This window comes from Simochromis diagramma, unplaced genomic scaffold, assembly GCF_900408965.1.
Source record: "Simochromis diagramma unplaced genomic scaffold, fSimDia1.1 OVJJ01000321.1, whole genome shotgun sequence".
NCBI classification, from domain to species: domain Eukaryota; kingdom Metazoa; phylum Chordata; class Actinopteri; order Cichliformes; family Cichlidae; genus Simochromis; species Simochromis diagramma.
Window position 1 is genome coordinate 9,389,468 of NW_024386772.1, and position 24,045 is coordinate 9,413,512.

A 24,045-nucleotide genomic window follows, 5' to 3' on the forward strand; every position below is an offset into this window, starting at 1 on the left:
AAAACATGATGCAGTTCTTCATCTTTTGTTTTGCAGTGATATGTAAGTATTTTTTCTCTTGAGCTTTTTACTTAAAGTTATCTCTATAGTATCTCTACAATGCTGTTGTGGAACTCATCTTCCAAAGAGCGCATTCATTTTACATAAGCTCCTTTTAAATAGATTCCTAACACTGAAAGTGCAAAGGCCCACATGGAGTTGCTCCATTAACCTTGCAGCTTTGAATGAGGTACAAATGATTAACATGAAAAATCTTCTGACCATAAAACCTTTCTATTTTTGAACAACAAAGCCTATTCATTGGATTTATATAAAGTGCACGGAGTCTCCATAAGAAAACAAAATTGTTTTTTTGGTTTTTTTACATATGAAGTTTAATGCAACAAATTCAACCCCAAGAACAACAGTGGCCCCAAGATAAGCAACTGTACCAGATGCAGAACTGGAAAAAAAAGAAGGAACACTGCAATTTTTGAAATTAACATGAACTGTTTACACGTTATCTGATGTGAATAACCAGCAAACTGAACTGTTATTTACTAGTCACGATGGTATTTGTCAGAGATCTTATTTTCTTTAGAGAATGCCAAAATTTATTGTTTCTCATGATCATATGATTTCTTTACGATTCCTAATATTTAGGGGAAGATCTGAATTTTTCCACATCTCCAAGGACAACCTGCTTCACGAGTACCAGTCTAAGGAGAAATTTGCATGAATGCATGCTCAGCGGATGGTTAGTCCAGTCATGCTTCAAAACTGAAAAAAAAGAAAGAAAAAAGCATTATTTCATCAGCTTTCTTTAAGCATTTACAGTACGGTAGTTGTTTAGGACTAACATTGTGAGTGTAAATGTATTTACAAATGCAACCCTTAATCAGATTTAATCTTAGCTTCTTCCCATCTTCTACACAGAAGACTTTGTTTCAGTCATATGTCCTGACTCATTTTGCGTCACTGGTACATACTGCTGTCAAAACAGTCCCGTTTTCCCTTGTCTGAACTATCTTTGCAAAAGTCCAACAGCCTCTTGTCCATTTCATCACCTGGATCTTTGCAGAAGTGATTGCGAAAGAGGATTCGACATTTTAAAGATGTTATCACATCAGACTGTAGCATCCTGTTTATTTGTTCATTCATTTGTTTGGTTGGTAACATGTTTTGATGCTCCGTTTTAAATATATCATGTTTAATATTGACGCTATGTGAAGTGAGGAGGGTTTATTGTAACACAGGGTTATTCGACTGAGCGTCTAACGCACATGGACAGGACGCACATGAAATGCGAAATAACAGAATCCACGCCCCCCCCCCCCCCCCCCCCCCCCAACACACACACACTGCTTAAACCCAACTATTTCTTTAGTTTTCACCGAACACAAAGAGAAATCAATGAACTTGACTCGCTGTTCAAACACTTTCTTATTCTAAGTATGGTGTCACTCATTTTGTTTAGATGCTCGGGCGGATTTATTTCGCAAAATCACAGCAAATGCAAGACATTTTTATTGCGTGTAATATAACGTATGAACTACAACCTTCTGTGCAATACTTAGAATTTTGCTTGTGCAAACCAGAAAGTGAGGCAACTGTTAACTTCTTCTAAACAACTCTGCATTTCCCTCCACGGGCGTAGTCTTTCTGCGCCTGACGAAAGAAAACGAAAGGAAGAAGCGCACGAGTGTACGCACATTTAGAAAAAGCTGTTCAGGTGGATCTGCTTCGTTTTTAGTTTCCTTCTGAGGGTTTTGTACACTTGGTAAAAACACTATGTTTTTCTTCATCTTTATTGCGTGGATAGGTAAGTGTATTTTTTTCTTTGCGCTCTTTACTTTGTTAAAGTTACCAAATTAGTTTCAGAACGGAACCCATCTTTCGGATGAAGCGCGCTGTTTCTTTTACATCAACTCCGTTTTTAGGGTCTGAGCACTCAAAGTGCAAAGGTCCCGTTGGAATTGTTCCGTTTATTATCATTTTTTTGGTATATATGCATGATGAGTCCCACAAACAACAAACTTTTAAATTTACATTGCGCACATGTGTCAGCAGCTGTGAGCATTATATGTAGGCCTGTTTTCGAAAAGTAGTCTACCTCCTATGTCCTTTTCCTAAACACTTAAAGATGGTCATTCACAGTGACTTAGGAAAAAAAAGAGTTGTAGGCTGAGAATCTGGACTACCTGACAGTCGTCTCCCAAACCCGAATTTATAGTCCCGCACGTGTCAGTCCGCGTACGGGTTTCCGTTACGTCTGCGATGGTCGGCACTACACACATAGACAGAAAATATCATGTACAGCTATATTATGAATATATTCACTTTTTAAATTATTAATATTGAAGCTTTTTTTTCTTTTTGATCAGGTTGGCGCAGTTGTTATTGGGCTAGCAGCACGTGGCAATTAAAAATCCCAGTTTAGGTATTTGGAGTGACTATGGTTAAAGTATCCGTTCATTTTACTTGGATCCTGATTTTAATCCTTAAATCAACTTATTTCCTTACCACGTTAATTACACCTTTCTGTATCTCATGCGGTCAAGTGAGCCCTCACTTGCGAAGGTAGCCGTCCTGTCACTACAAGGGCTTGTTACTAGGTGTTGCTGGTACTACTGTTCACTGTGCAGCTATTAGCTGCACAGTGAACATGTGTCAGATTTTCCTGCATCTATTTTTTTTCTCTCTCATATCTTTTCACCTCCACATTTTCGCCACTGTTTCCGCACTAAACACTGCTCCACACGTTGCGCAAGTGCAAAGCAAAAGTATTGGAGGGCTAGCTCTGGGTATGTCTAGGAGGTTTGATTGGGCAATACAGTTGGCCCATCGGCGCAAAAGTGCGTCGGCGCAACAGGAAAATGCCCGGTATGCCAGTTCACCAGTCCATCTCTGGAAGACACTGTGCGCTCAAAGATTTCTTTTCAACTCAGACAGCTCTGTATAACCGGAACTGACTCTTGTGACAGCAGGTGTAGCAACAAAGCTATCAGAAATACCCTGTTAAATTCTCTACTCAGTTAAAAGGAATTATATTCTGACAGCATTTGCAATAGAGGATGTTAAGGTGACACAAAGTTGTGGTCAGAAATTTCATTCGTATGGTGACACATCTGAATAACTTGTATTTATGTACAATTTCTTGAACTGGTGATCTTGGAATCGGCAATTGTTTCTGTAGAGTGGCCTTCCCAAAGAACATCTAGTGAACCCACTACAACCTGAATAAGACTTGTAAAGCTACTACTCTTGTTAGTATTTGTCAGAGATTTTCTATAGAGAGTGCCCATTGAATGTGAAGTAAATTCAATTATTCAATTATTAGCGGTAACCTCACCCAATTTAGTGGGTGGGTGGGAGATCTCAAACTGAAACAAATCTTGAAGAATCTGCAACAGTGATCCCAGATAATGTTAGTTATATAATTTAGTGTGGCTTTATTCATCACTTTGGACATTGAGTATCCTCCTCAAGGCTTTTCCAACTGTAAATTTTGCTGCTCCAGGTCTGTTAGCCACGGTTCACAGTGAAACATTACCAGCATATGCACATTTGATAGTATTTTTCTTTACTATTTGATGATACGCCTAACTTAAGCTTTCCTGTATCGTTTTAGGAAAGCCTGTGAGCACTTCCTGTCCGTTAGAAATAAGCCCTCCTAGTGTTGTGGTAAGGTTTGGAGACTCCTTATCAGCAAACTGCACCTCACTATCTAACCAGCCCGATGGAATGGGATGGGAGTCTCCATATGGAGGAGTGGACCTTACCTCCAATGTCACTTCTCTTCTCTTAAGAATTGACTCTGTGCCAGTGTGGGAGTTAGCGCCAATGTGTTATGTGAATTCCCGTGATGGTGATCAGTGTACAAAAGTGTTACCAGTCACTGTTTATAGTGAGTAGCCTTAACTTTGTCTCACACTTTTCAAGTATGTCATTAGTACTTAATAACTGGGTAAAATGAATTCATTTGATTTTTTTTTTATTTCAGAAATGCCAGACAGTGTGTCTCTGAAGAATTTAAGTGCAGTGGTGGAAGGCCAACAGTTTGCCATACAGTGTGACATTGTTAATGTTGCACCAGCAAGAAATCTCTCTGTGCTTTGGCACAAAGGAAATAAGATATTGTCTTCTCAGACATTTAATGAGTCCATTCTATCTAATGTCAGTAAGTCATCTGTCCTCACTCTGACTGCTCATAGAGATGATGATGGAGCTGAGATCTGGTGTGAAGCAAAACTAAACCTGTGGCCAGAGGAACAACGTCCTCTTCCAGTGCGTTCAGAGGCGCATATTCTGACTGTACTCTGTGAGTTTTTAAAATGATCTTAATGTAATCAAAAAAAATATTTCTCTTTGTATTTTCATTTTCAAGTTTTTCTGTGTGCAATTTGATTTCACATATGCCCTCAGACCAACCAACCTTTATCAGCGCTTCAGATGAGACTCTGGACTTGCCAGCTGGTAAAAACATTTTAAGTTGCAATGCAACAGGAAACCCTTTGCCATCATACCACTGGCAATTCCCACAAGCAGCACAAGAGACGTACAAGGATCAGGATGTGAATTATCCTATTTTGACTGGACCATTTGAGTTTCCAGGGGTCTATACTTGCACCGCCTCAAACTCCCAGGGTACTGTGACTAAATACTTCACAGTCAACAAACCTCCAGGTAAGTTCTCATCAGTTAATTCAGTACATTTCCCATCTTGTTATATTTTATCATCTATGATTTTTTTTTATTCTTCTTTAGGTATTGGTCCCGGGGCCATTGCTGCGATTGCAATTGCTGCAATTGTTTTTGTTATCTGTATTTTGGGAGTGATTTATCACAAATGCAAAAGATAAGAGAATGTATTTTCAAAGCCAAAAAAATTTGCTCTGTGCCATGTTTGAATCCTCAAAGTTTTTTAGCTACATTCTTAAATGTATTAAAAACACGAGGACTGGTAAAGCTCAAATAGCATGTTTTGTTTTAGCAATTTGTATCCATACATTTTTTTTATGGAAACGTGATTGTACTTATCAACTGTAACGTCTGTATTTTTTTTCTTCTTTCGATGTTTTAGTGTTTTACTTTTTTGACACCATAATTAGTTAATAAGGCCTATCTTTTCAAATGCAGGCTTCATTTGCCAAGCTCACTGTGATTCACTGTGTAGTGCTAATATAAAGAAAAGTTGGGACAAAGATTGCATCAACATAAACCTTTCAAGTATTTAACCGCTTAAAATCCCTATCAGTATTAGTATGTCCTCACTAATACACGCTACAGTTTTTAGGTATAATCTCCTGAAAACAAGATTAGTAACTTTTTGCAGCATTGCTCACTTGCCACATGTTGTCTTTTGTCAATTTATTTTTGATCTGAAATCCAGTTTTACAAGTGTGCACACATTAAATCAAAAATAAAGTTGATAATAAGTGTCATGATGGTCATTATCTCTGTCTAATCGTTTAGGTCTTGTAAAGCCAGCTAACACTTTTGCCAATTATGATTTTGTGATGAGCTTCATTCCTCTTTTCTGTTTACGTCTCCAAATCAAGAAAATCAATGTAGAGTTTGTCTAATGTCGAAGACGTAAAGGTTTAATTCAGGATAAAAGCCTAGACAGAAAACGCATTAAAGGAAAGAAAGAATGACAAAGACATTTACAACTACTCTCTTTATTACGGTAACAGCCATATTTTACCATGACAATAAAATATGGAATCTTTCTGGGATTTACACTGAATTCCTCAGTTGTTTGACGGTCTGCAAAGAGAGTGAAATTTAGTCAGCGATAAGATTATACAACATTATGACAAGTACATTGACAAAACTGACAGACTGAACTTACTTGGCCCATTCAACATTGAGAATAAGATGATCATATCCAAATCCTGACACTCCTGCGATGGCTCTTGCTGCATCCTCCCGACGGTGGAAACTGATAAAGGCAAATCCCTGTTGGAAACAGGATGAGATTACTGAACCATGCTCAGTTTCAGTTCAATGTCAACAGTTTTTTAAAAAAGGAAAAGAAAACAAACCCACACTCAGCAGCTGATACTTAAAAAAAATATATACAAAAACGACAATAATAAAGTCAACCACTCAATTTTCACTTTCACTGGAACACTTGACAGACAACATGTTTGTGTATTTTCTTACGAACAGAAAACTAAACACTGTAGTCAATTTACCAGCTACACCGTCTTGGAAAGAGGTTTGTTAAGAAATTGTTGCTGACACTTTATTAAATCAAATGTTCGCTTTATAACTGACCTTCGACTGTCCCGTGTTCTTGTCCTTGGCCAAATAGATCCTTGAGATTGAGCCAAATGGTCTGAAGAGCTCCTGCAGGTCTGTCTCACGGGTGTCCTCAGACAGGTTGGTGACACGAATGGTAGCATTGTCATCAGCTGTCAAAAACAAACAGTGTTTCTATTGAACAATACTTGAGGCTGTGCAGGCATTATCAACCATAATACCACTACTATAACACCATCCACTGGTTTCTAAAGATCTGTTTTGAAGCCCTGAAGTTTAGCATTTCCACTGGATGCAATTTGGGAGGCTGGGTGTGACTGTAACACTGCAAGCTCAGTGTAATGTCTTTTGACTGACAACTCATTAGCCATTGAGCATGCAATTTCATCTTCCTTTTTGAAACATAGCATTACCAAGACTTGCAAAAAAGTAAAAAAAAAAATTCAGTATGACACAAAATACGTGAGAGCCCATAAACTAAGGAAGCCTTTCCCTCTAAACTTCTATCGGACTGGAAGTCTTTTTGAAACCCTGCATTTCTATCGCCATCTGGTGGCAACACAATAGAAAGCCACCAGATGGCTGCATTGTTGCACTGGCTTCATTTTTCTGACCTGGAAGTTACATCCATGTTTTATAATGCCTATGGCAATTTCTCAAAGAATAACGGGTGTGAATAGTATAAGCAGACAATGTGCACTGACCTCTGCGGTTAGGCTGCATGGACTCCCCTCTTCTGGTGCCTCCATCCCTCAGGCTCGGAGGAACATACTTCCCGGTCTTGCTCTGTGCAGGCTGTGCAGGCTCTGGCTCCGCTGGTGAAAGGAAAAGCATGCAACATTAGTCATGATAACTTTAGGAACACCAAACCGCAACAGAACATCTGACAGCAAAAATTTGACTATATGAATGGTATGTTCATGATACCTGAACCAGCAGGCTTCTCCTTGTCTCCAGTAGAAAGCCCGAGCTGTTCAGCCAGCTCCTTCTGCATTGGGCCCAGGGTGTCCTTGTACGGACAGCGTGTAGTCCAGTGATCACCTTTGCAAATACGACAAGACACGATCTTCTGTCCTTTCAGTTTGTTCATCGGATCTTCATCCTGGTCTTGGGCATTTAAGTCCTACAAAATGAAAAAGATACATCAAGTAAAGATGCAAAGCTACACCATAGTTAACTTTTTTTTTTTTTTTATTAGAACAGTAAACAAAAGCAGCAACACAAAAAAGCAAGACACTCACCTCTTTGCTGGAGATGAAAGTCATGAAGACATCATCACTGACGGTAGTGGTGGCAACATTAGGACCTGGTGCATCATACTCAGAGTTACCAAATTTCTTCCAGTTCTGAAATGAGTGCAGGATAATGTTTGACACAGAGTTTACTATTTTGCTCATGGATAAAGTGGAAAAAGGTTTACTTTTATTTAATTTAAAGTCAGACCTTTCTTCTGGCAACAGCTTTTGAGGCTTTCCTTGTCTCAATCTTAAAGGTTCGCACAATCTAGAGGACAAACAAACAAAATCAACAACAAATAAATCAATATTAATATTAATTAATAATATTACAAACAAGTTTCTTTGTATACAGCAAGTGCAAATATTTATGAAGGTTATGTTAAAAGGACTGGTTCTCATTTAGCAGTCATCTACTCTATTCAGGCTTTATGCAACATGTCTCATTCACCAATTAACAAAAGCATTTTTTTCTATCTTGCTTTCTATCTAACATTAACACTTCAATGAAAGCATCAGGTTCAGTGTCTTGCCCAAGTATAGTTTGGCATGCAGACTGGAGCAGCAAGGAACCGAACAACCAACCTTCCAGTTAGTAGATGACCTGCTTTACCGCAGCCACCCTGAACTAATGCGCCTCTAATAAAATCTATACAAATCTTGAAAAATGCAGTCTTACTCAAAGCTTTCAGATGAAACTATGACCTCTAGAGGGCATCTGGTATCAATAGCAGAAATGTTAAAAACCATTTAATGACTACATCTGTAACTTTGCTGTATAACGTGTCAATTGAGAAGTTTGTCAATTTAGAATCTAGTAGATGGAAAACAAGAATGGGTTTTACTCTGTATCTGTATGTTTTAAATGTGCCTGCAATTGCTTTTTAACATATATTACTCATAGCTTATGAAGTTCTAATGCTCAAAATAAATTGTACAACCCATCATGTGCCACAGGGTTTCAGAGGTGGAGCCCAGGGTTGACCATAGACACCACAGACTAAAGCCTGATAACCTTACACAATCGATGATAAACCTTATCACACTCCGTTACAGAACTGCAGTTATATCAGTAACAACTGTTTTTCCTGCACTTTTTTGTGCAGCCATTTTTTCATGCTCCTCCAGAGCCCTGTTTTAGACTGCAATTGACTATGTGCACGTTAGCAAATGCTACTTCCGGTGCGGAAACTCCTGTGGGGAGCTTTGTTTCCGGTGCCCTATTCGTGCCCTGTTTACGGTCCAAAACAAGTTAAGCAAATGAATGAATCAAGCGGCGATTTACATTTCTATAGATGTCTTGGGCATTTACCCAATATATCTGTAAATGATGTTCATCGACTTGTCAATATTTTTTCCCCCGCGCCTCAGAGCAAAAGAAAAAATGGATTCAAATGTTATATTTCTCAGCTGTCCCTCGTTTATCGCGGGTGTTATGTTCTAGAAATAACCAGCGATAGGTGAAATCAAGTAGCCAATTTTATTTTCTGACGGTGCAAAACGTTTCGTGGACATCGTGGACATACAGTACTGCACTTCAGAGTCACACTGCTAGCTATCGATGCAGTGATTCTGTACTGTAGAGGAGAGACGTGACGGAGGAGGTCGTCTGCAGCGATCAGGACGCAGGACACAATGTGATGTAAAAAAAAAAAAAAAAAAAAAGCATGCAAACTTGCACTAAAAATCTGCGAAAACAGCGAGGTGAAAGGTGAACCGCGTTATAGCAAGGGACCGCTGTAATTTTTAAGGTAAGTCACAACATACCCTTCATACATACTAATGTATAGAAACCCTTACCAGCAATCATTCATTTTTTGTGTGGCTTTTTTTCACGGTTTGTTAACATGCTGTGTAGGTGTGTACTTGACTAGCTGATCTCGACATAACGGGAAACATCTGGTTTGACTATTCTTCACCTGTAGTTTGAATGCTGAACATTTGCCTGTTTAAATCATAAGACCAGTCACTATACAGAGATGTGCTTCTGAATGTGGACGATGTGTCTTCTGCTGCAGTAATGCAGTTCTGCTTGTGTTGAGTGATGTAAACAACTGATCGATCTAAACGCTTTAAACTTCAAAATTGATCATTAGATTTTTTTATGACACAACAGTGGTGAGTGTTCCCACCTTCTCCTCTTTGTAACTTAACGCGATCTTTCCGTTTTCGAGTTTTGGACATGATTTTGGAGTATATCTTCGCAAAGTAAAGCTACCGGAAATGTACAACCCCACATCCGGTCTCAAACCAGGAAGTTAGCATTTTCTCGTGCACAGGGTCAATTACTACATAGGTGACACCCATGCTTAGCAAAGGATCAATGAGTGGGAGAAAAAACTACTTGTCCTACAGCACTACAGACAGTATCTATATCTCCTTAACAAAAGTAATGCAATCACTGCATCCATTCTTATAACTCTATTGGTCTACAAATGCAATGATAGATGCATTTTTAACCATTTAAATATAATCAAGACAAGACTTTGTATAATGAGTCTTGTAAAAACCACATAATAAACGTTTTATTACCTTGTACTTCTTTTCATCATCATCTATTTTATATTCCGTGACAGTTTTAATATTTCCTTTGATGGTCTCCTTGGGGGATGGCAGTGTGCCTGTGAAGAAAACATTCAGTTTAGTCCTTGAAACTGCTAGAAAAACTATTGTTTTTCACGCCCCGTCTCTGAAGAGCTTCGCTTCCCTCGTATTCAATCAAACTCTCAATGAAAGCACCATCAAGGCTCATCTTTTGATCAAATATCCAGTTCTGAATTGGATTTCACACTCGGGTGTTCTTATTTGCAATAAGACACTTATTGACTTTTAATTACCTGTGGCGCTGAAACCCTACTTCTAACACAGCTGTGTTGCTAGCGTAGCCTGCTAGCTGATAGCTGCACTCATGTTAGTACTGAGAGACCCTGCTTACGTCACTGTTACAGGCCTCAGCATATATCGGTAACTCTTTTCATCAATAAATCGTCCATCCATGTCAGTCACACGAATATATCACTCCAGCTTTTGCATAATTAGACAACCCAAATGTCTCAGTAAACACATTTTTAGCTCTACGTTTACGCCTAACAACCACGTGGAAGTGGAAACCGCCTAGCCGGCCTCCTTCTTGAGTCACTGGACTACAGCAGATGTGTTAGCATTAGCTAAAGCTGATAATAGGCTCTTTACCTTCATCTCCTTCCTCCTCAACTTGATCAGCCCAGCTGGGCTTGGAGCTGAAAGACAGATGCGAAAATGCAACGTTATTTTGAGCTCAATAAAGACTTCAGGGTATGAAATGAAACAAACAGAACTTACTCGTCGTATTCAATCGACGGCATCCTCACTGCTAGCTTCACTTTAGGACCGGAGCAGTATGAGTCGAGCGGCTTCGCTACTGTACGCACTTCCTACCACTTCACAATAAAAGTATAGTGTAATCCCTTTTTTTGGCTTCAAAATAAGAGTGCAGAACTCATTGTCTAAAACCAAACCAAATTAAACATCGTGGTTGATAATAATCTGGAAAACTTTACGCAAATGTAAAATTAAGTTTTTAACAGAAAGCAATATCTGAGATCTTAGGGGTTTAAAAACAAACAAACAAACAAACAAAGACATGTAAACATGCAATTTACATGAACATGAAATTTAATTTTAAAAAGTTTTTTTAAGAGCAACAATAACAACGATTTTTATTTTTCAATTCGACCAACTACATTTTTAAAGGGACTTCTACTACACAAAACTAGATTAGTGAAAATTAAATAATATTCTGGATTCTTTCAAACCTTCCTCACATGTTTGATAGTGGAAAAGAAGCACATTCAAGAGCAAATTTTGCGGCATTAGAAAACCTTTATTTCTAGCAGTATTTTGCAAAGCACTGTTGGTCTGCATTCAAGTCAAGGAACATAAGGTATTTCTGGAGATTGCACCTTTACAAATCCTTTGGACAGAGGTTGCACCACTGCAGCCTGTCTCACTCAAGTGGTAGATGTCTGTAGATGATGGTCGGTCAACTTTAGAAGCTGGCATGTTGACTTGATTTAACATGTTGTCAATTGTAGTAAAGCATTTTGAAAGAAGTTGGTTTCTTGTCCAATTGGGTGCAGTCTCTCCTGCAGACAACCGAAAATTCTGAGATGCATAGGTCAAAGAAATGTTAGATCTGCTCAAGGGCCAGATGCATATCTCAGGTCCTGTGTCAGGACTGATCATTTGCCATACACAGCTTGATTTTTTCAGACCCATCACTTCTTCTTTTGTTCTGCACTTGCTCAGTTTCCTTAGATTTTTTGAAGGACACACTGCACTTGACTAATGTCCCGTTAGGAGTCATGTTGTTGATGCAAAAAATATTTTATTTATCTTTGGAAATTTTCATAGATTCAACTAAAGTACTTTGAATAAGTTAAAATATTTTTCTGACAAGCTGCTAGCAACAAAAAATTAAAAGATATATTTAAAAATTGGTTCTTTGCTATGTTGTCTGTTATTTGTAGACACAACTCGGGTTCATCCTTTGCCATAGAGGACTTTGTTAATGCTTGAATGATTCATATCAGTATAAAATGGTTAAACAAACAAACAAACAAACAAACACAAAAACAAAACGTTTTTCAGGTGATGTGATCAGATGCAAGGACTGGACTGAAAATTTGTGAAACCATAGAGAACTATTGCTCAGGAGCACTTAAAAATATAAGAAAGGCTGGCTCCTTGCAAACAAAATGAAAAGAAATAACTGATTGAGTATAATTTTTATTGCTGAACTAGGCCAACAGGAAATTAACCAAAAGAAACATAATGAAAGTGTTTTAGATGCACAACAAAGGAACAAGTCTTTAAAAAAGAAACTGTTTGAAAAGTCATAATAGAGACTAGTAACACTTCGAAATAAGATAGCTACAAGAAAGCCAAGCAAGTGCTATATGCATTGCATTGCATGTGTTAGACTGTACACAAAAACCACAACAAGAGCAACAGCTCATCACCCCCCAATGTTGTCTTCTGAGCTTTTTCCACAACACGCTACTCTCATACTGTCAAACACAGCCATGTAAAGGACCGGATGGATACACATGTTCACAGTTGCCAGTCCCTTTGACACTTGGTACATATTATAGATCCAACAGACAGTGTTGTCCGGATGCAACAATCTTAGATGCAAGTGATAAATCTGAAAGAAATGATAAGGCACGAAAGAAATGGCATACAGCACAAGCACTGATGCGACTAACAGGGCGACTTTGCGTTTCTCAAGAGGGGTTATGTTAACATTCTTCCAAACTACCCAAATCACCACACAGTAAGAAGTGAAAGTAACCAGGAAGGGAAACAGACACCCAAACATAGAGAGGAAAAATTTGTAAACGTAGTGAGGGTGTTCAGTCTCGTTGCAGAAGGACACGCACTGAATTTTGTTATTAGACCCATCTGAGCAAACAGATGCAAATTTCAACACCGGACTGGAAATGACTCCAACGATGACCCATATGACTATACTGGTGACCTTGGCGTGGCCAGGCGTTATATAGGAGCGGGTGAAAAATGGACAAGCGAGGGCCACGCATCGATTCACGCTTATCGCCATGATGAAGAAGATGCTCACATATAAGTTGCATGTGAAAAGAAACTTTTCCAGCTTGCACACAGCGTCGCCGAACATCCAGTGCTTGTCCTTTGAGTAGTAGACGATCAACAACGGCAGGGTGAGGACGTACAGCAGGTCGCTGATGGCTAAGTTGCATGACAGAACAACACCGGTGTGCCAGTTTCTTCTCTCTTTGACGACCAGCAGCCACAGGGCGAACAGATTTCCAGCCAGAGCAACGACAAACTCAACTCCATACACCACAGGCAGGGCGCCTGTTTGAAACTTCTCACATTTAGAGAAGTTAGACAGCATGCTTTTAATTTGCTTTTAGGTACACTGTTAGAACTGTCCAAGCCCTGCAAATCAAAGCACATTAATGCATTAAATTTCATTATCTAATAAAACAACAATTATTCTGGCACAAATTTATATTTTTGTAGAAAAGGAAGTTATTGAAGCTATTTATAGAAACCGCTTTTCACTATCTAAAAGTTTAAAAGTGTTACAGCTAAAACAGAGATTATATTTAGTAATGAATTCTTTTTTTCTCTTACCGAAAGAGTGACGAATAGTGCGTTATGACTTGAAAGTTAAGTCCTGCGTGATAGATAGGAAAAATATGAAACACTTCTCAAGTACCATTCTTATCTCTGTCGGTGATAGAAGTGAGCGAGAAGCGGAACGCACGCATGAGCATAGAAGCAACTTCCTCATACCCTTTGTCTTTATTTCACAACTAGAAGAAGGAAAAGCACGACACCAACGTCAAGCATCTGTAATAGTCACAGGACAGATTAGGTATGTTGTAGCAAAGCTTCCATCCATATTTGTTTTGTTTTTTAATCTTTCCCTTCATCTGCCATTAGTCTAATTTTGGGAGGATCATTTATACATATATATATATATATACACATTATAACAAATGTAATCTATTCCATATCACATAGAGTAAAAACAAAAAGTCAATTGCTGATCAGGAATTTTAAAAAACTAGCCAACATCGTCCTTTTGTGGTGCTGGGCCAACATGCACTGAGGGAGCTGCTTTGCTTATTATTACTTGTTTGGCTATGATTGGCAATATACTACTTCCCTTTTTCTTATCCTCAATGCAACTCTGGATTTCACATCAATATTTGTAGGTGTCAAATGTTCAGAACTGTACATGAAAGCTTAGAAAATGTGTCATAGCAGTTATTAAATATAGTAAAAAGGACTATTAAAGGTCAAGTTCATTTTTATGATCCTTAAACACTTGAATCTTCATTTATCATACTTAAACATCTTCTTCTCAGATACTTTTTCAGAAAGATCAACATATTTTGCTTTCAAGAATGTGTCAAAAACAATAGGTGACATATGAACTTTTCATTAAAAGTCTTAATATGTCATTTCATTTTAAACTGGTATCAAAAGGTGCTCATGTAATGCAGTTATTTTTCATTTAGCTTTCCCTCATCTGTAACAGTGTTTCCATGACATCATGCTTGGACAGCAACTCAGGAAGAGATACTAATAGTTGCTGGCTGCTTCCTTCCAACTTTGTAACTCTTTGCAGTTACTTAAAGTATAGTAAAACAAAAGATCGATTAAAAAGAGACAAACTGGGAGTCAATTTATTTACAGAACAAATACAGTTTGAAATTCAAAGATCTTTGCATAACAGAAAGAGGTCGGTTTTCTGGTGACAAATATGAATGCTAACAGGAAACTCTCACAGGCGTCACTTGCAGATAAAGCATTCACCAGTTAAATAACAACTTTTCCACGTTTCCTGTTGGAAACAGAAAATTTCTCCAAGTCCAGTTTAAAAGGAAGTACTGAAGGTCAGCCTTTTCCCTTCCTCTGTTTGAAGCCTTGCTTTCTTCCTCCTGCACTCTTATTAAAGCCCATTTTGCCTTTCTGACTTTTAGACTTGAATGGTCTGTCCCCATTTCTCTTCTTTTTCCCACCAAATCTATCCTGCTCTCCAGCTCTCTTTGCTCCAAAAGCCTTTCCTGTGGGCTTCATTTTCTTCCCAAATGATTTTTCCCCATCCCTGGATTTCTTCCATCCTTCTTTCTGTTGTTTTTTCCCTGTTTGGTTTCTATGCTGTCCTCCTGGTGATTTGGAACCTCTGTATTTTAAAGATTGACCAGGGGACAACTTCCTCTTCTTGGCAGGTCCATGAGATTTTTCTGAACTCCTCCTCTTCTTTTTTCCACTCGGAAACATGCCTACATGGGAAACATCTGTTAATACTTAAAAAGACCCCAGTGAACTAAGAGTGTTAAGTAAATTAGCTACAGTCACCTTCTTCTGGCTCCTCTCCTACGGCCTGTCTGTAGTACTCTGCCTCGTCATCAGACTCAGCATCAGCTCCCTGACCGTCCTGAGCCCCTGGATCCTCCACCTCACTGTCCTCTTCAGCTTCGGCACGTTTCTTCTTAATGCCTTCCAGGCTCTTTTTCCTGTGAGAAAGAAATGAGACACAGTTTGTCATAAACCGCATCAAAAAATGGATACAAAAAAAAAAAAAAAAAAAAAGGTCAAAACATTTGAAAGCCAAATTACCTGTGCTCTTCTTTTTTCTCTGTCTTCTGAGCGATGTTCTGCTCCTGCTTTTTCCGGCGTTCCTCCTTCTCTTTTATCTTTGCCTCCTTCCTCTTCAGGATCTCCTGGATTTCTTCCTCCGTCTTGGAGACTACAAGGATTGTACAAATAATTCCTGGTTAAGAACAGTTTTTGCCAGCTTCCAAACGATAAATAAAATTCTGCAAGTTCAGGGTGTATCAGTAAGCGTTTACTTTTTTTTTTTTTAAGAGAGAAATCATAGAATTCATACCGTTTTTTTCATCATGTACACCCCTGCATATGCTAAGGAATAAATTAGGAAAAGGATGCGCTTACTCATGGAGTGATATATGACGTTCCCCTCGCCCATCCCTTCTTGAATCTTCATTAACCGCAGAGTCATGCGAGGACCAATCTGAGAACAGCACAATGCAATTTTCAGCACCACTCAAACACTTTTTAGGAAAAAAAAAGTCAACTTTGTGTGCGTACGCACTTCGGTCAAGCGGACGGCACTCTGCTGGGACGCCATGTTGCCTCTTCCAGAGTAGACCTGTGGAAGTTCGGTAACGTTGTGCTCCTCGTCTTGCTCAGCTTCACTTTCTGAGAGGTTTGCCCCCCTGAGAATGGTTACAAAGAACATTTCATTAGACAAAACTCCAGCTCACCAACGGCTACAAATCCGAGCCCCTTTTTATCCTCGAGGCTACAGCAATTGTACCTGCAAAAGAACCTTACTTCATCAGCAGCTCACTGATATCCTCAAACTTGTTCATATTGGGGAACCTCTCCTGCATCAGCTTCTTGACTCCACGGCTCACTCCCACAGGGACAACCTTCAGGCTGCTGCAGGGTGGGAACAACATATTGGTCAATTTCAATGTGTAATCAGTAAACAGAGTAAAAAACAAACAAATGTTTTTATCCTGTGGGGGGCTCATCAGTGCGTTTACTTTGGACATAGATCACTGAACAGTCAAGTCAAGGTCTGTCATCATCTGAGCCCAAATTTCACAGGATTGTTGTTGAATGTAGGTTTAAGTAACTGGAACTAGTTTCGTGTACGTTCCTTAACAGCGCATCATCTGTGATGTGTGCGCAGATGTATAGATTCAAAAGCGTTGTGACCTGATGTTTACAAGCAACTTAAAATGATAAAGAATAGCCAATTTTTACTTACTAATGTCGGAATTCAATTTCCTCTGACTCGGAATTGTAGCTTAACAGGACACACCTCTTGATGGTGTTGAGGCTTATCTAAAACACAAGAAACAGAACGAAACATTTCTCTTGAGTGGAAGTCAGGGTTAGGCGATCACAAAGCTGAATGGATCAACAGAGAGATCAGAAAGCGTTTACTTTTGATAAATCTTCACATAAACTCAGAAGACTATACTTTCATCATATCAATGAGGTTTTAAACCCCGAGTCACCCAAGGAAAAAATATTGCAGTAGCTTTAGTGGTAAAACCCACCTTGTGCACATTTATGGAAGGAAACATGTTTTGGAACATGGTGGCCATAAGTTTGATATGCATGCCATCTTGTCCAAAGTTATTGAGGATGAGCAGTGGATGATACTTGAACTGCTCCTCGTGCATCCTGTGCTTCTTCAGAGATGAAACGACATCTTTGATAAGACAGTACTGAAAAAAACAACAACAACAAAAAAAAACAACAACTTTGTAAAAGTAAGGAATAGAACGATCAAGAAAGAAATCGCAACTTTGGTAGTTTGGGCACATCAGTGCGTTTACTTCAAAAAACATTTATTAATCACATTTTAAAATGTCATGAACCCATGACTCATTTGATTTAGTTTTATTTTGCATGCACAGTTTAAATTATTTACCTTGGTGACCTGGAAATGAAGCATGGGACCTTTGGGAAGACGAGCAACTCTCTGTAAGAAGAATGTTTGATTAGATTTATAACAGAGGCACAGATTTGACATACAGTCACAAATTGATTTGTTTACAGTCTAATATAAGGATTCTCAACTTGATGTGACAGGAAGCCAGGTGCTTGCTAATATAAACAATATAAAATGTAAAAATTAAAAAAGGTCTATCTAATATTTCGCTATTTTCAAATGACTTAACTACTTTAGCTCTGACACCAAGCACATTTAGAGGTAAATTATAGGCCTCAGTCAATCAATACTCTAAGGTCATCTTACCATGTTGATACTGGTGGGCGTTTTGCTGAAGATGTTGAAGTGCGTCACTCCCAGTGGTCCTGCTATCGCAACAAAGTCTTTGAGCACATTCTTCTTCCTAACCTGTTTTTTTTTTTTTTTTGGTAAAAAAGTAAAACGATTTCACGCACAGTCTGCAGAAATAAAATATGAATAAATCAATGCAATAGTTGCCTAAAGAACTCGAAGAAGGGACCTTGAGAGAGACTGCGGTGTAGGGCTCCATGACTTTCCGGATATCGATAATGAGCTGACCCACGTTTTTTCCAACCTGGCCCCGGTGAAACACCAAAGTGTGGGGCACAGCCGAGTAAGTCTCCTCGGCCTCATGGTTGGCCTGTAATCGGTCTTTCTTCTGATTCCGGGTCTGTTGAGGGCGATAAACATATATTAGTAAAGGGGTCAATTTCTGACTGTTGCTGGTCTCACGTTTAGCTTTAAGTTTAGTGAAAAGAAGGCTAACGTGAAAGGGTCTCACGACACAACTAGCTTTACAAACTACACACATTTTCATACTCATCGCTAACTACAACCCAACACGGTTTCCATTTAATAAAAGTAACAGTTTGGTTTTTCGCAAACTAACAATGATTAAATAGCCTCTTTAATAGCAGCATTTCAATCCACATCGGCTAATCTTTTAGCACAGGCCGGTACTTACCTTTGATTTCCCCATAATTCAGCTCGAAACAGAGCGCAAGAATGTAATGGGAACAAAAACACACTCACAAAAACTATCGCTATACTATACTTAAGCTACCAAGAACGATCAAGCTCATTTTTTGACGATATTAACCAACAGTTAGTCCAAACTGAAGTTAACGTGACGCCACCCACATGGCTCTACTCTGCTTTTCTAGTGTGTGTCACAGGCTAATAAGTCCGTATTTCTCGTGTTTTCGATAGTTCCTAGCCGGTGTACGCTACTTTGTTTTTTCCAATTGCAGTTCATTATAGTAACCGCTGGATGGCCGTAGACAGCTGAGGCGGCTGCATCTCTTTGAAAGATGGTAATCGACCCCCTCCCTTTCTATGAATTTTGGAATAATAATAAAAGAAAAATAAAGTAACACAAGTAACATATTCTAATTAAGATCAATTCAATATACATCTCCAAAAGTTGATTCTGTTTCATCTGGATGTGAAAAAAAAATCCATGAATTCACATGGTAGGATTTGTAAAGAATTTATTCGTAAATTAGGGTGGAAAATAAGTATTTGGTCACCTCAAACAAGGAAAATCTCTGGCTCTCACAGACCTGTAACGTCTTCTGTAAGAAGCTTTTCTGTCCCCCACTCGTTACCTGTATGAATGGCACCTGTTTGAACTCATCATCTGTATAAAAGACACCTGTCCACAGCCTCAAACAGTCAGACTCCAAACGCCGCCATGGCCAAGACCAAAGAGCTTTTGAAGGACACCAGGAAAAGTATTGTAACGATGGTTAAGTGTTATTGTACAGTGACATGTTGGTTATCTCTGCACACTGTTGTTGTTCCTTTAAGATTCATGTTTTGGTTGTGCTGCAGGAAGTAGGGAGGGTGGTGTTCAGGAAGGGGAGGGGGGACCTGGTGGTTCGGGGTGTAAGTGTGTGCCAGGCTGAAGAGAGGTGGAGTACGAAGGCGCTCTCCCCTGAGTTAGCAATCCTCTTGCTTACGTGCCAAATAAACGGACAAACTGAGACCCAACCGTCTGGTTCTTGTGAATGTTACATTGGTGTCAGAAGTGAAGAAAGAAAAAAGAACCCCAGAACGCCCGACACCCTGTTGCTAGCGACGCTTGCCGTTACGAGACGAGGATGTTGCCGGGCAAGATTAAGAAGGAGACGGAGGAGAGGGAGGTTCGTTCGCGCTCGCCCGCCCATGGAGTGAGGGAAACGGCGCTGCGGCTGTCTGCCGAGGCTGGATTTTCCCCCGGTTTGACTAGGCTCGGGAACTGTTCGCACAGCGGCCGCGATTCCGGTGGGAAGGAGTCGACCTCGCTTGGCGCGCCGTCACGTGATGTAAACAAACATGGCGGTGCCCAGCAAGCTGCAGCGAATATAAAAACGCCTAAGTTCAGCGGCAAGACGCCATGGGAAGTGTTTATCGCACAGTTCGAGCTGTTAGCTGTTGCAGCTGGCTGGTTGGAGGAACATAAAGCTCTCCAATTGGCTTTGTGCCTGTGTGAGGATGCAGCTGCATGCCTGCTGCTGCTGACCGAGGAGCAGAGGGGAGATTATAATGCTCTGGTCGGAGCACTTCAGAGGCGCTTCGGGCAGTATAATCAACCAGTGCTGCTGAGGTCGGAGTTCCACAACAGACGCAGATTGCCAGGTGAGCCCCTCCGCATTTTGGCCCATGAAGTCGAGTGCCTTTGCCGGAGGGCGTATGACAGCATGCCACCATCAGTGCAGGCGGAGTTAGCTCGGGACCAGTTCCTGCAGGCCCTGAGCCCTAAAGAGCTCCGTATGTAAACTCAGCTTGCTCGGCCGGCCACACTCAGTGCAGCCCTGGAGCTAGCGTTGGAGAGGGAGATGCTTGCAGGATCCTCTGGGGGCGCTGATGACGCACACGTGGTGAGGGCTGTGTCAGCACCTGTGGAACAGATGGAGACGCCAGCAGGCCTGTGCAGTTTGGTGCAGGCAGCTTCGCTGCAGTCGCCTTCCCCTTGGGCTGGCCCACACCGCCGACCACAGAGCTGCTGGGGATGTGGACAAGTCGGACACCTCATCAGGCAGTGCCCCAAGCTCGCAGCGGTTCAGGGAAACGCCCACGGGCCCATGTAGGCGGGAGTACACGGGCCTGGGAGAACGACATCCCCACACCACCGCCACCTCCACCCGGTGCGGCCATCGCTGTGGGCTGGACCCAGGTTGGCGGCTTTTGCCATGTTCCAGTGACGATTGCGGGGGTGTCCTGTACGGCCCTGCTGGACACGGGGTCCAATGCAACGCTGGTCCGACCAGATGTTGTCCCAACCGGAGCTGCTGTGCAACCGACTAATGTGCAACTTAAGACTGTGACCGGTGATTTGGCCCCAATGAGAGGGAGGGGAGTGTTCCAGTTCAAGGTGGGGGACCTCGGTGTGTCTTATGCTGCCTGGGTGGCTGACGTGCAGGACGCCTGCATCCTTGGGCTGGATTTTTTACGAGCCATTGGTGGTGTACTGGACTTAGGCAAAGGCTTCCTCGTACTCCCTGATGGGAAGAAGGTGCCGCTTATTCCTCCCCCGGTCTGCACAGCATCTGCCGCGGTGTCCACCTCCACCGCAGAGACCCCTGCAGACCCGCCAGCAGAACAGCGAGCGGAGGAGGAGGAGGAGGAGAGGCTCTCAGCAGTGAGGAGTATCTGGTCAAAGAACTGTGAGGGGCTGACTCCACAGCAGCAAGAGAGTCTATGGCAGGTACTAAAAGAGTTTAGTGACATTTTTGCCCTGAAAGAAAGTGATGTTGGCTTGACACACTTGGTAGAGCACGTCATTGAGACCGGGGATGCCCAGCCTATTAAAGTGCGCCCCTGCCGCCTGCCCCTGGCTCATCAGGAGGCTGCGGACAGAGAGTTGTGTGAAATGATGAAGGCGGGCATCATAGAGCCATCTGATAGCCCGTGGGCCTGCGCGGTGGTGATGGTGCCTAAAAAAAAAAAGTCCTAGGATGCGTTTCTGTGTGGACTACAGACCACTCAACAAAGTGACGAAGAAGGACTCTTACCCCCTTCCCAGGATTGATGAGGCTCTCGACTTAGTAGCCGGGTCCTCCTGGTTCTCCACCCTGGACCTGCGGAGTGGCTACTGGCAGGTGCCACTGTCCCCGGAATCCAGACCGAAGACAGCCTTCTGCACTAACAGGGGACTATGGCAGTTCAAAGTCCTGAGCTTTGGTCTTTGCAACGCTCCCGCGACCTTCGAGAGGCTTATGGACAGTGTGCTGGCTGGCGTCCCACGGCAACGGTGTCTGGTTTACCTGGATGATCTTCTAGTGCACGGGAGCTCCTTTGATGCTGCCCTGGATGCCCTGAGACAAGTGTTGGAGAGGGTGGCGGCTGCAGGCCTGAAGCTGCATCCCGACAAGTGCCACTTCATGAGGAGGGAGGTGGAGTTTCTGGGCCACAAGCTGGGTCGTGAGGGCATCAGCACGTTGGAGGAAAAAATTCACACCATTACCGAGTGGCCCACACCAGCAGACCAGAAACAGCTCAAAAGCTTCCTAGGACTGGCGTCTTATTACAGGAGGTTTGTGAAGGGCTTTTCCTCCATAGCCGCACCACTCTTCCACCTGCTACAGAAGGACCGTGACTTCATCTGGACCCAGGACTGTCAGCAGGCGTTCGACACCCTCCGCAGATCGCTGACAGAGTCCCCAGTCCTTGCCCCCCCTGACCCCGCCCTGCCTTTTGTCCTGGACACTGACGCAAGTAATGTGGGGCTGGGAGCGGTGTTGTCGCAGGTTGGGCCGGAAGGGGAGAAGGTGGTGGCGTACTTCAGCCGGGTCCTGAACAGGAGTGAGCGGCGCTACTGTGTCACACGACGAGAGCTGTTGGCTGTGGTGGTGGGGGTGAGACACTTTAAGTACTACCTGTGCGGCACAGCATTTGTTATCAGAACTGATCATGCTGCCCTTCAGTGGCTGATGTCTTTCAGGGAGCCAGAGGGACAGGTGGCTCGCTGGCTGGAGGAGCTCCAAGCCTTCAATTTCACTGTGGAGCACAGAGCAGGGACGCACCATTCTAACGCAGACGCCCTCTCTCGCCGCCCATGTGCTGCAGCTGGCTGCCGTTACTGTGAGAAACGAGAGGAAATAGAGCGGGAACTCACGACAATAGACGGAGCAGCACAGCTCGCCTGCAGGGCTCTTCTGGTGGTGGATGCAGCGGAGTGGAGGGCACGGCAGGAACAAGACACGGACCTGCTGCCGGTCCTGCAGTGGCTGGAGAAGGGGGAGCAACCCCTTTGGGATGAGGTCACTGGGTTTTCCATCTGTACCAGGGGGCTATGGGCCAAGTTTGCAGCTCTCAGGCTGAAGGAGGGGGTGTTGGAGCGTGCCTGGAAGGATCCTGCCACGGGGGAGGAGAGGTGGCAGGTTGTGGTGCCAAGGTCGCTGAGGCCAGCTGTGCTGGAAGCCTGCCATGGGAGCACTGGCTCCGGCCACTTTGGGGTCTCCAAGACTCTCCGCCGCCTCCGCCAGGGCTATTACTGGGGTCAACAGCGGAGGGATGTGGAGGACTTTTGCCGCAGCTGTGATGCATGTTCCTCACACAAAGGGCCACAGGACCAGTCCCGGGCTCAGCTTCAGCAGCAACCAGCAGGAGCCCCAATGGAGCGAGTAGCTGTGGACGTCATGGGCCCATTTCCTCGCACAGACAGAGGAAATCGCTATGTTCTTGTGGCCATGGACTATTTTACCAAGTGGCCGGAAGCATATGCCATCCCAGATCAGGAGGCTGAGACTGTCGCTGATGTATTAGTGGAGGGGATGTTCAGCCGCTTTGGAACAGCAGAGACCCTCCACAGTGACCAGGGGCGTAACTTTGAGTCCAAGGTATTTGCTGCCATGTGTGAACGCCTTGGGATTAAGAAAACCCGCACCACCCCACTTCACCCCCAAAGCGATGGGCTGGTGGAAAGGTTTAACAGGACGCTGGCCCAGCAGCTAGCCATCCTTACCTCAGAACACCAACGGGACTGGGATTACCATCTTCCCCTTACCCTCATGGCCTACAGGTCGGCAGTGCAGGACTCCACCCAATGTACGCCTGCCCTGCTCATGTTAGGGAGGGAGCTGAGAACTCCTGCAGAGTTGGCTTTTGGGAAGCCCCCGGACGCGCCAGAGGCACCACCGGGCCGGGACTACGCAAGGAAGCTGCAGGACCGGCTGGATTCTGCACATTCCTACGCCCGAGAGCAGCTGGTGAAGGCAGGCCTGCGCCAAAAGAGGAATTACGACATCACCACTAAGGGGAGGCACTTCCGTGCTGGGGAGCTGGTGTGGGTCTACAGCCCAAAGAGGAAGAAGGGACGGTGTCCTAAACTGGATAGCAGCTGGGTGGGGCCTTGCAGCGTCCTAGAGTGAGTGGGGGAGGTTGTTTACAGGGTGCAGTTGCCTCCTAGGGGGAGGATAGTAGCGCTGCACAGAGACCGGATGGCCCCCTACAGAGGGCAGTCCCTCCCCTCCTTCCCAGAGGGACGTGTACAGAGCGTCCATGACCCTGCTCAGAGGGGCCCCCGACCGGCGC

The 24,045-nt window shown here is 42.7% G+C and overlaps 4 protein-coding genes across 4 annotated transcripts; 1 reads left to right on the forward strand and 3 right to left on the reverse strand.

The window, feature by feature from the left end:
* The first annotated feature begins 1,475 nt into the window (after nucleotides 1–1,475).
* Nucleotides 1,476–5,717, forward strand: LOC120743852 (intercellular adhesion molecule 1-like). The gene is made up of 5 exons (XM_040047797.1): nucleotides 1,476–1,801; nucleotides 3,611–3,886; nucleotides 3,983–4,300; nucleotides 4,405–4,665; nucleotides 4,747–5,717. The coding sequence occupies exons 1-5, from the start codon at nucleotides 1,771–1,773 to the stop codon at nucleotides 4,839–4,841; spliced, it is 981 nt and encodes a 326-aa protein (XP_039903731.1). The 5' UTR covers nucleotides 1,476–1,770; the 3' UTR covers nucleotides 4,842–5,717.
* On the reverse strand, nucleotides 5,645–10,894 carry eif3g (eukaryotic translation initiation factor 3, subunit G). Its single transcript, XM_040047824.1, has 10 exons — nucleotides 10,803–10,894; nucleotides 10,674–10,720; nucleotides 10,014–10,102; nucleotides 7,690–7,749; nucleotides 7,488–7,592; nucleotides 7,174–7,369; nucleotides 6,951–7,061; nucleotides 6,262–6,398; nucleotides 5,834–5,940; nucleotides 5,645–5,748 (listed from the first exon to the last, which is right to left on the reverse strand). Exons 1-10 carry the CDS (start codon nucleotides 10,823–10,825, stop codon nucleotides 5,733–5,735), a joined length of 891 nt encoding a protein of 296 aa, XP_039903758.1. The 5' UTR covers nucleotides 10,826–10,894; the 3' UTR covers nucleotides 5,645–5,732.
* Nucleotides 10,895–12,235: 1,341 nt separating this feature from the next.
* On the reverse strand, nucleotides 12,236–14,546 carry p2ry11 (purinergic receptor P2Y11). Its single transcript, XM_040047809.1, has 2 exons — nucleotides 13,638–14,546; nucleotides 12,236–13,439 (listed from the first exon to the last, which is right to left on the reverse strand). The coding sequence occupies exon 2, from the start codon at nucleotides 13,393–13,395 to the stop codon at nucleotides 12,478–12,480; it is 918 nt and encodes a 305-aa protein (XP_039903743.1). The 5' UTR covers nucleotides 13,396–13,439; nucleotides 13,638–14,546; the 3' UTR covers nucleotides 12,236–12,477.
* Nucleotides 14,547–14,671: 125 nt separating this feature from the next.
* On the reverse strand, nucleotides 14,672–18,710 carry ppan (peter pan homolog). Its single transcript, XM_040047756.1, has 12 exons — nucleotides 18,494–18,710; nucleotides 18,029–18,199; nucleotides 17,815–17,916; nucleotides 17,488–17,538; nucleotides 17,111–17,281; nucleotides 16,816–16,892; nucleotides 16,374–16,481; nucleotides 16,132–16,255; nucleotides 15,972–16,050; nucleotides 15,636–15,765; nucleotides 15,375–15,532; nucleotides 14,672–15,298 (listed from the first exon to the last, which is right to left on the reverse strand). Exons 1-12 carry the CDS (start codon nucleotides 18,506–18,508, stop codon nucleotides 14,910–14,912), a joined length of 1,575 nt encoding a protein of 524 aa, XP_039903690.1. The 5' UTR covers nucleotides 18,509–18,710; the 3' UTR covers nucleotides 14,672–14,909.
* Nucleotides 18,711–24,045: the final 5,335 nt, after the last annotated feature.

Excerpts from the sequence above, each read along its gene's own strand:
- eif3g (XM_040047824.1), bottom strand. The coding sequence starts at position 10,825 with ATGCCGTCGATTGAATACGACGA. Across the intron at positions 7,370-7,487 it reads CTTTCATCTCCAGCAAAGAG|GACTTAAATGCCCAAGACCA; the intron begins GTGAGTGTCTTG and ends TTCATTTTGTAG. Across the intron at positions 7,062-7,173 it reads GGAGAAGCCTGCTGGTTCAG|CGGAGCCAGAGCCTGCACAG; the intron begins GTATCATGAACA and ends TCCTTTCACCAG.
- ppan (XM_040047756.1), bottom strand. Across the intron at positions 17,539-17,814 it reads CGCCCACCAGTATCAACATG|AGAGTTGCTCGTCTTCCCAA; the intron begins GTAAGATGACCT and ends TTCTTCTTACAG. Across the intron at positions 15,533-15,635 it reads GAGAAAAAAGAAGAGCACAG|GAAAAAGAGCCTGGAAGGCA; the intron begins GTAATTTGGCTT and ends TCTTTCTCACAG.
- p2ry11 (XM_040047809.1), bottom strand. The coding sequence starts at position 13,395 with ATGCTGTCTAACTTCTCTAAATGTGAGAAGTTTCAAACAGGCGCCCTG.
- LOC120743852 (XM_040047797.1), top strand. The coding sequence starts at position 1,771 with ATGTTTTTCTTCATCTTTATTGCGTGGATAG. Across the intron at positions 4,301-4,404 it reads GCATATTCTGACTGTACTCT|ACCAACCAACCTTTATCAGC; the intron begins GTGAGTTTTTAA and ends ATATGCCCTCAG. Across the intron at positions 4,666-4,746 it reads CACAGTCAACAAACCTCCAG|GTATTGGTCCCGGGGCCATT; the intron begins GTAAGTTCTCAT and ends ATTCTTCTTTAG.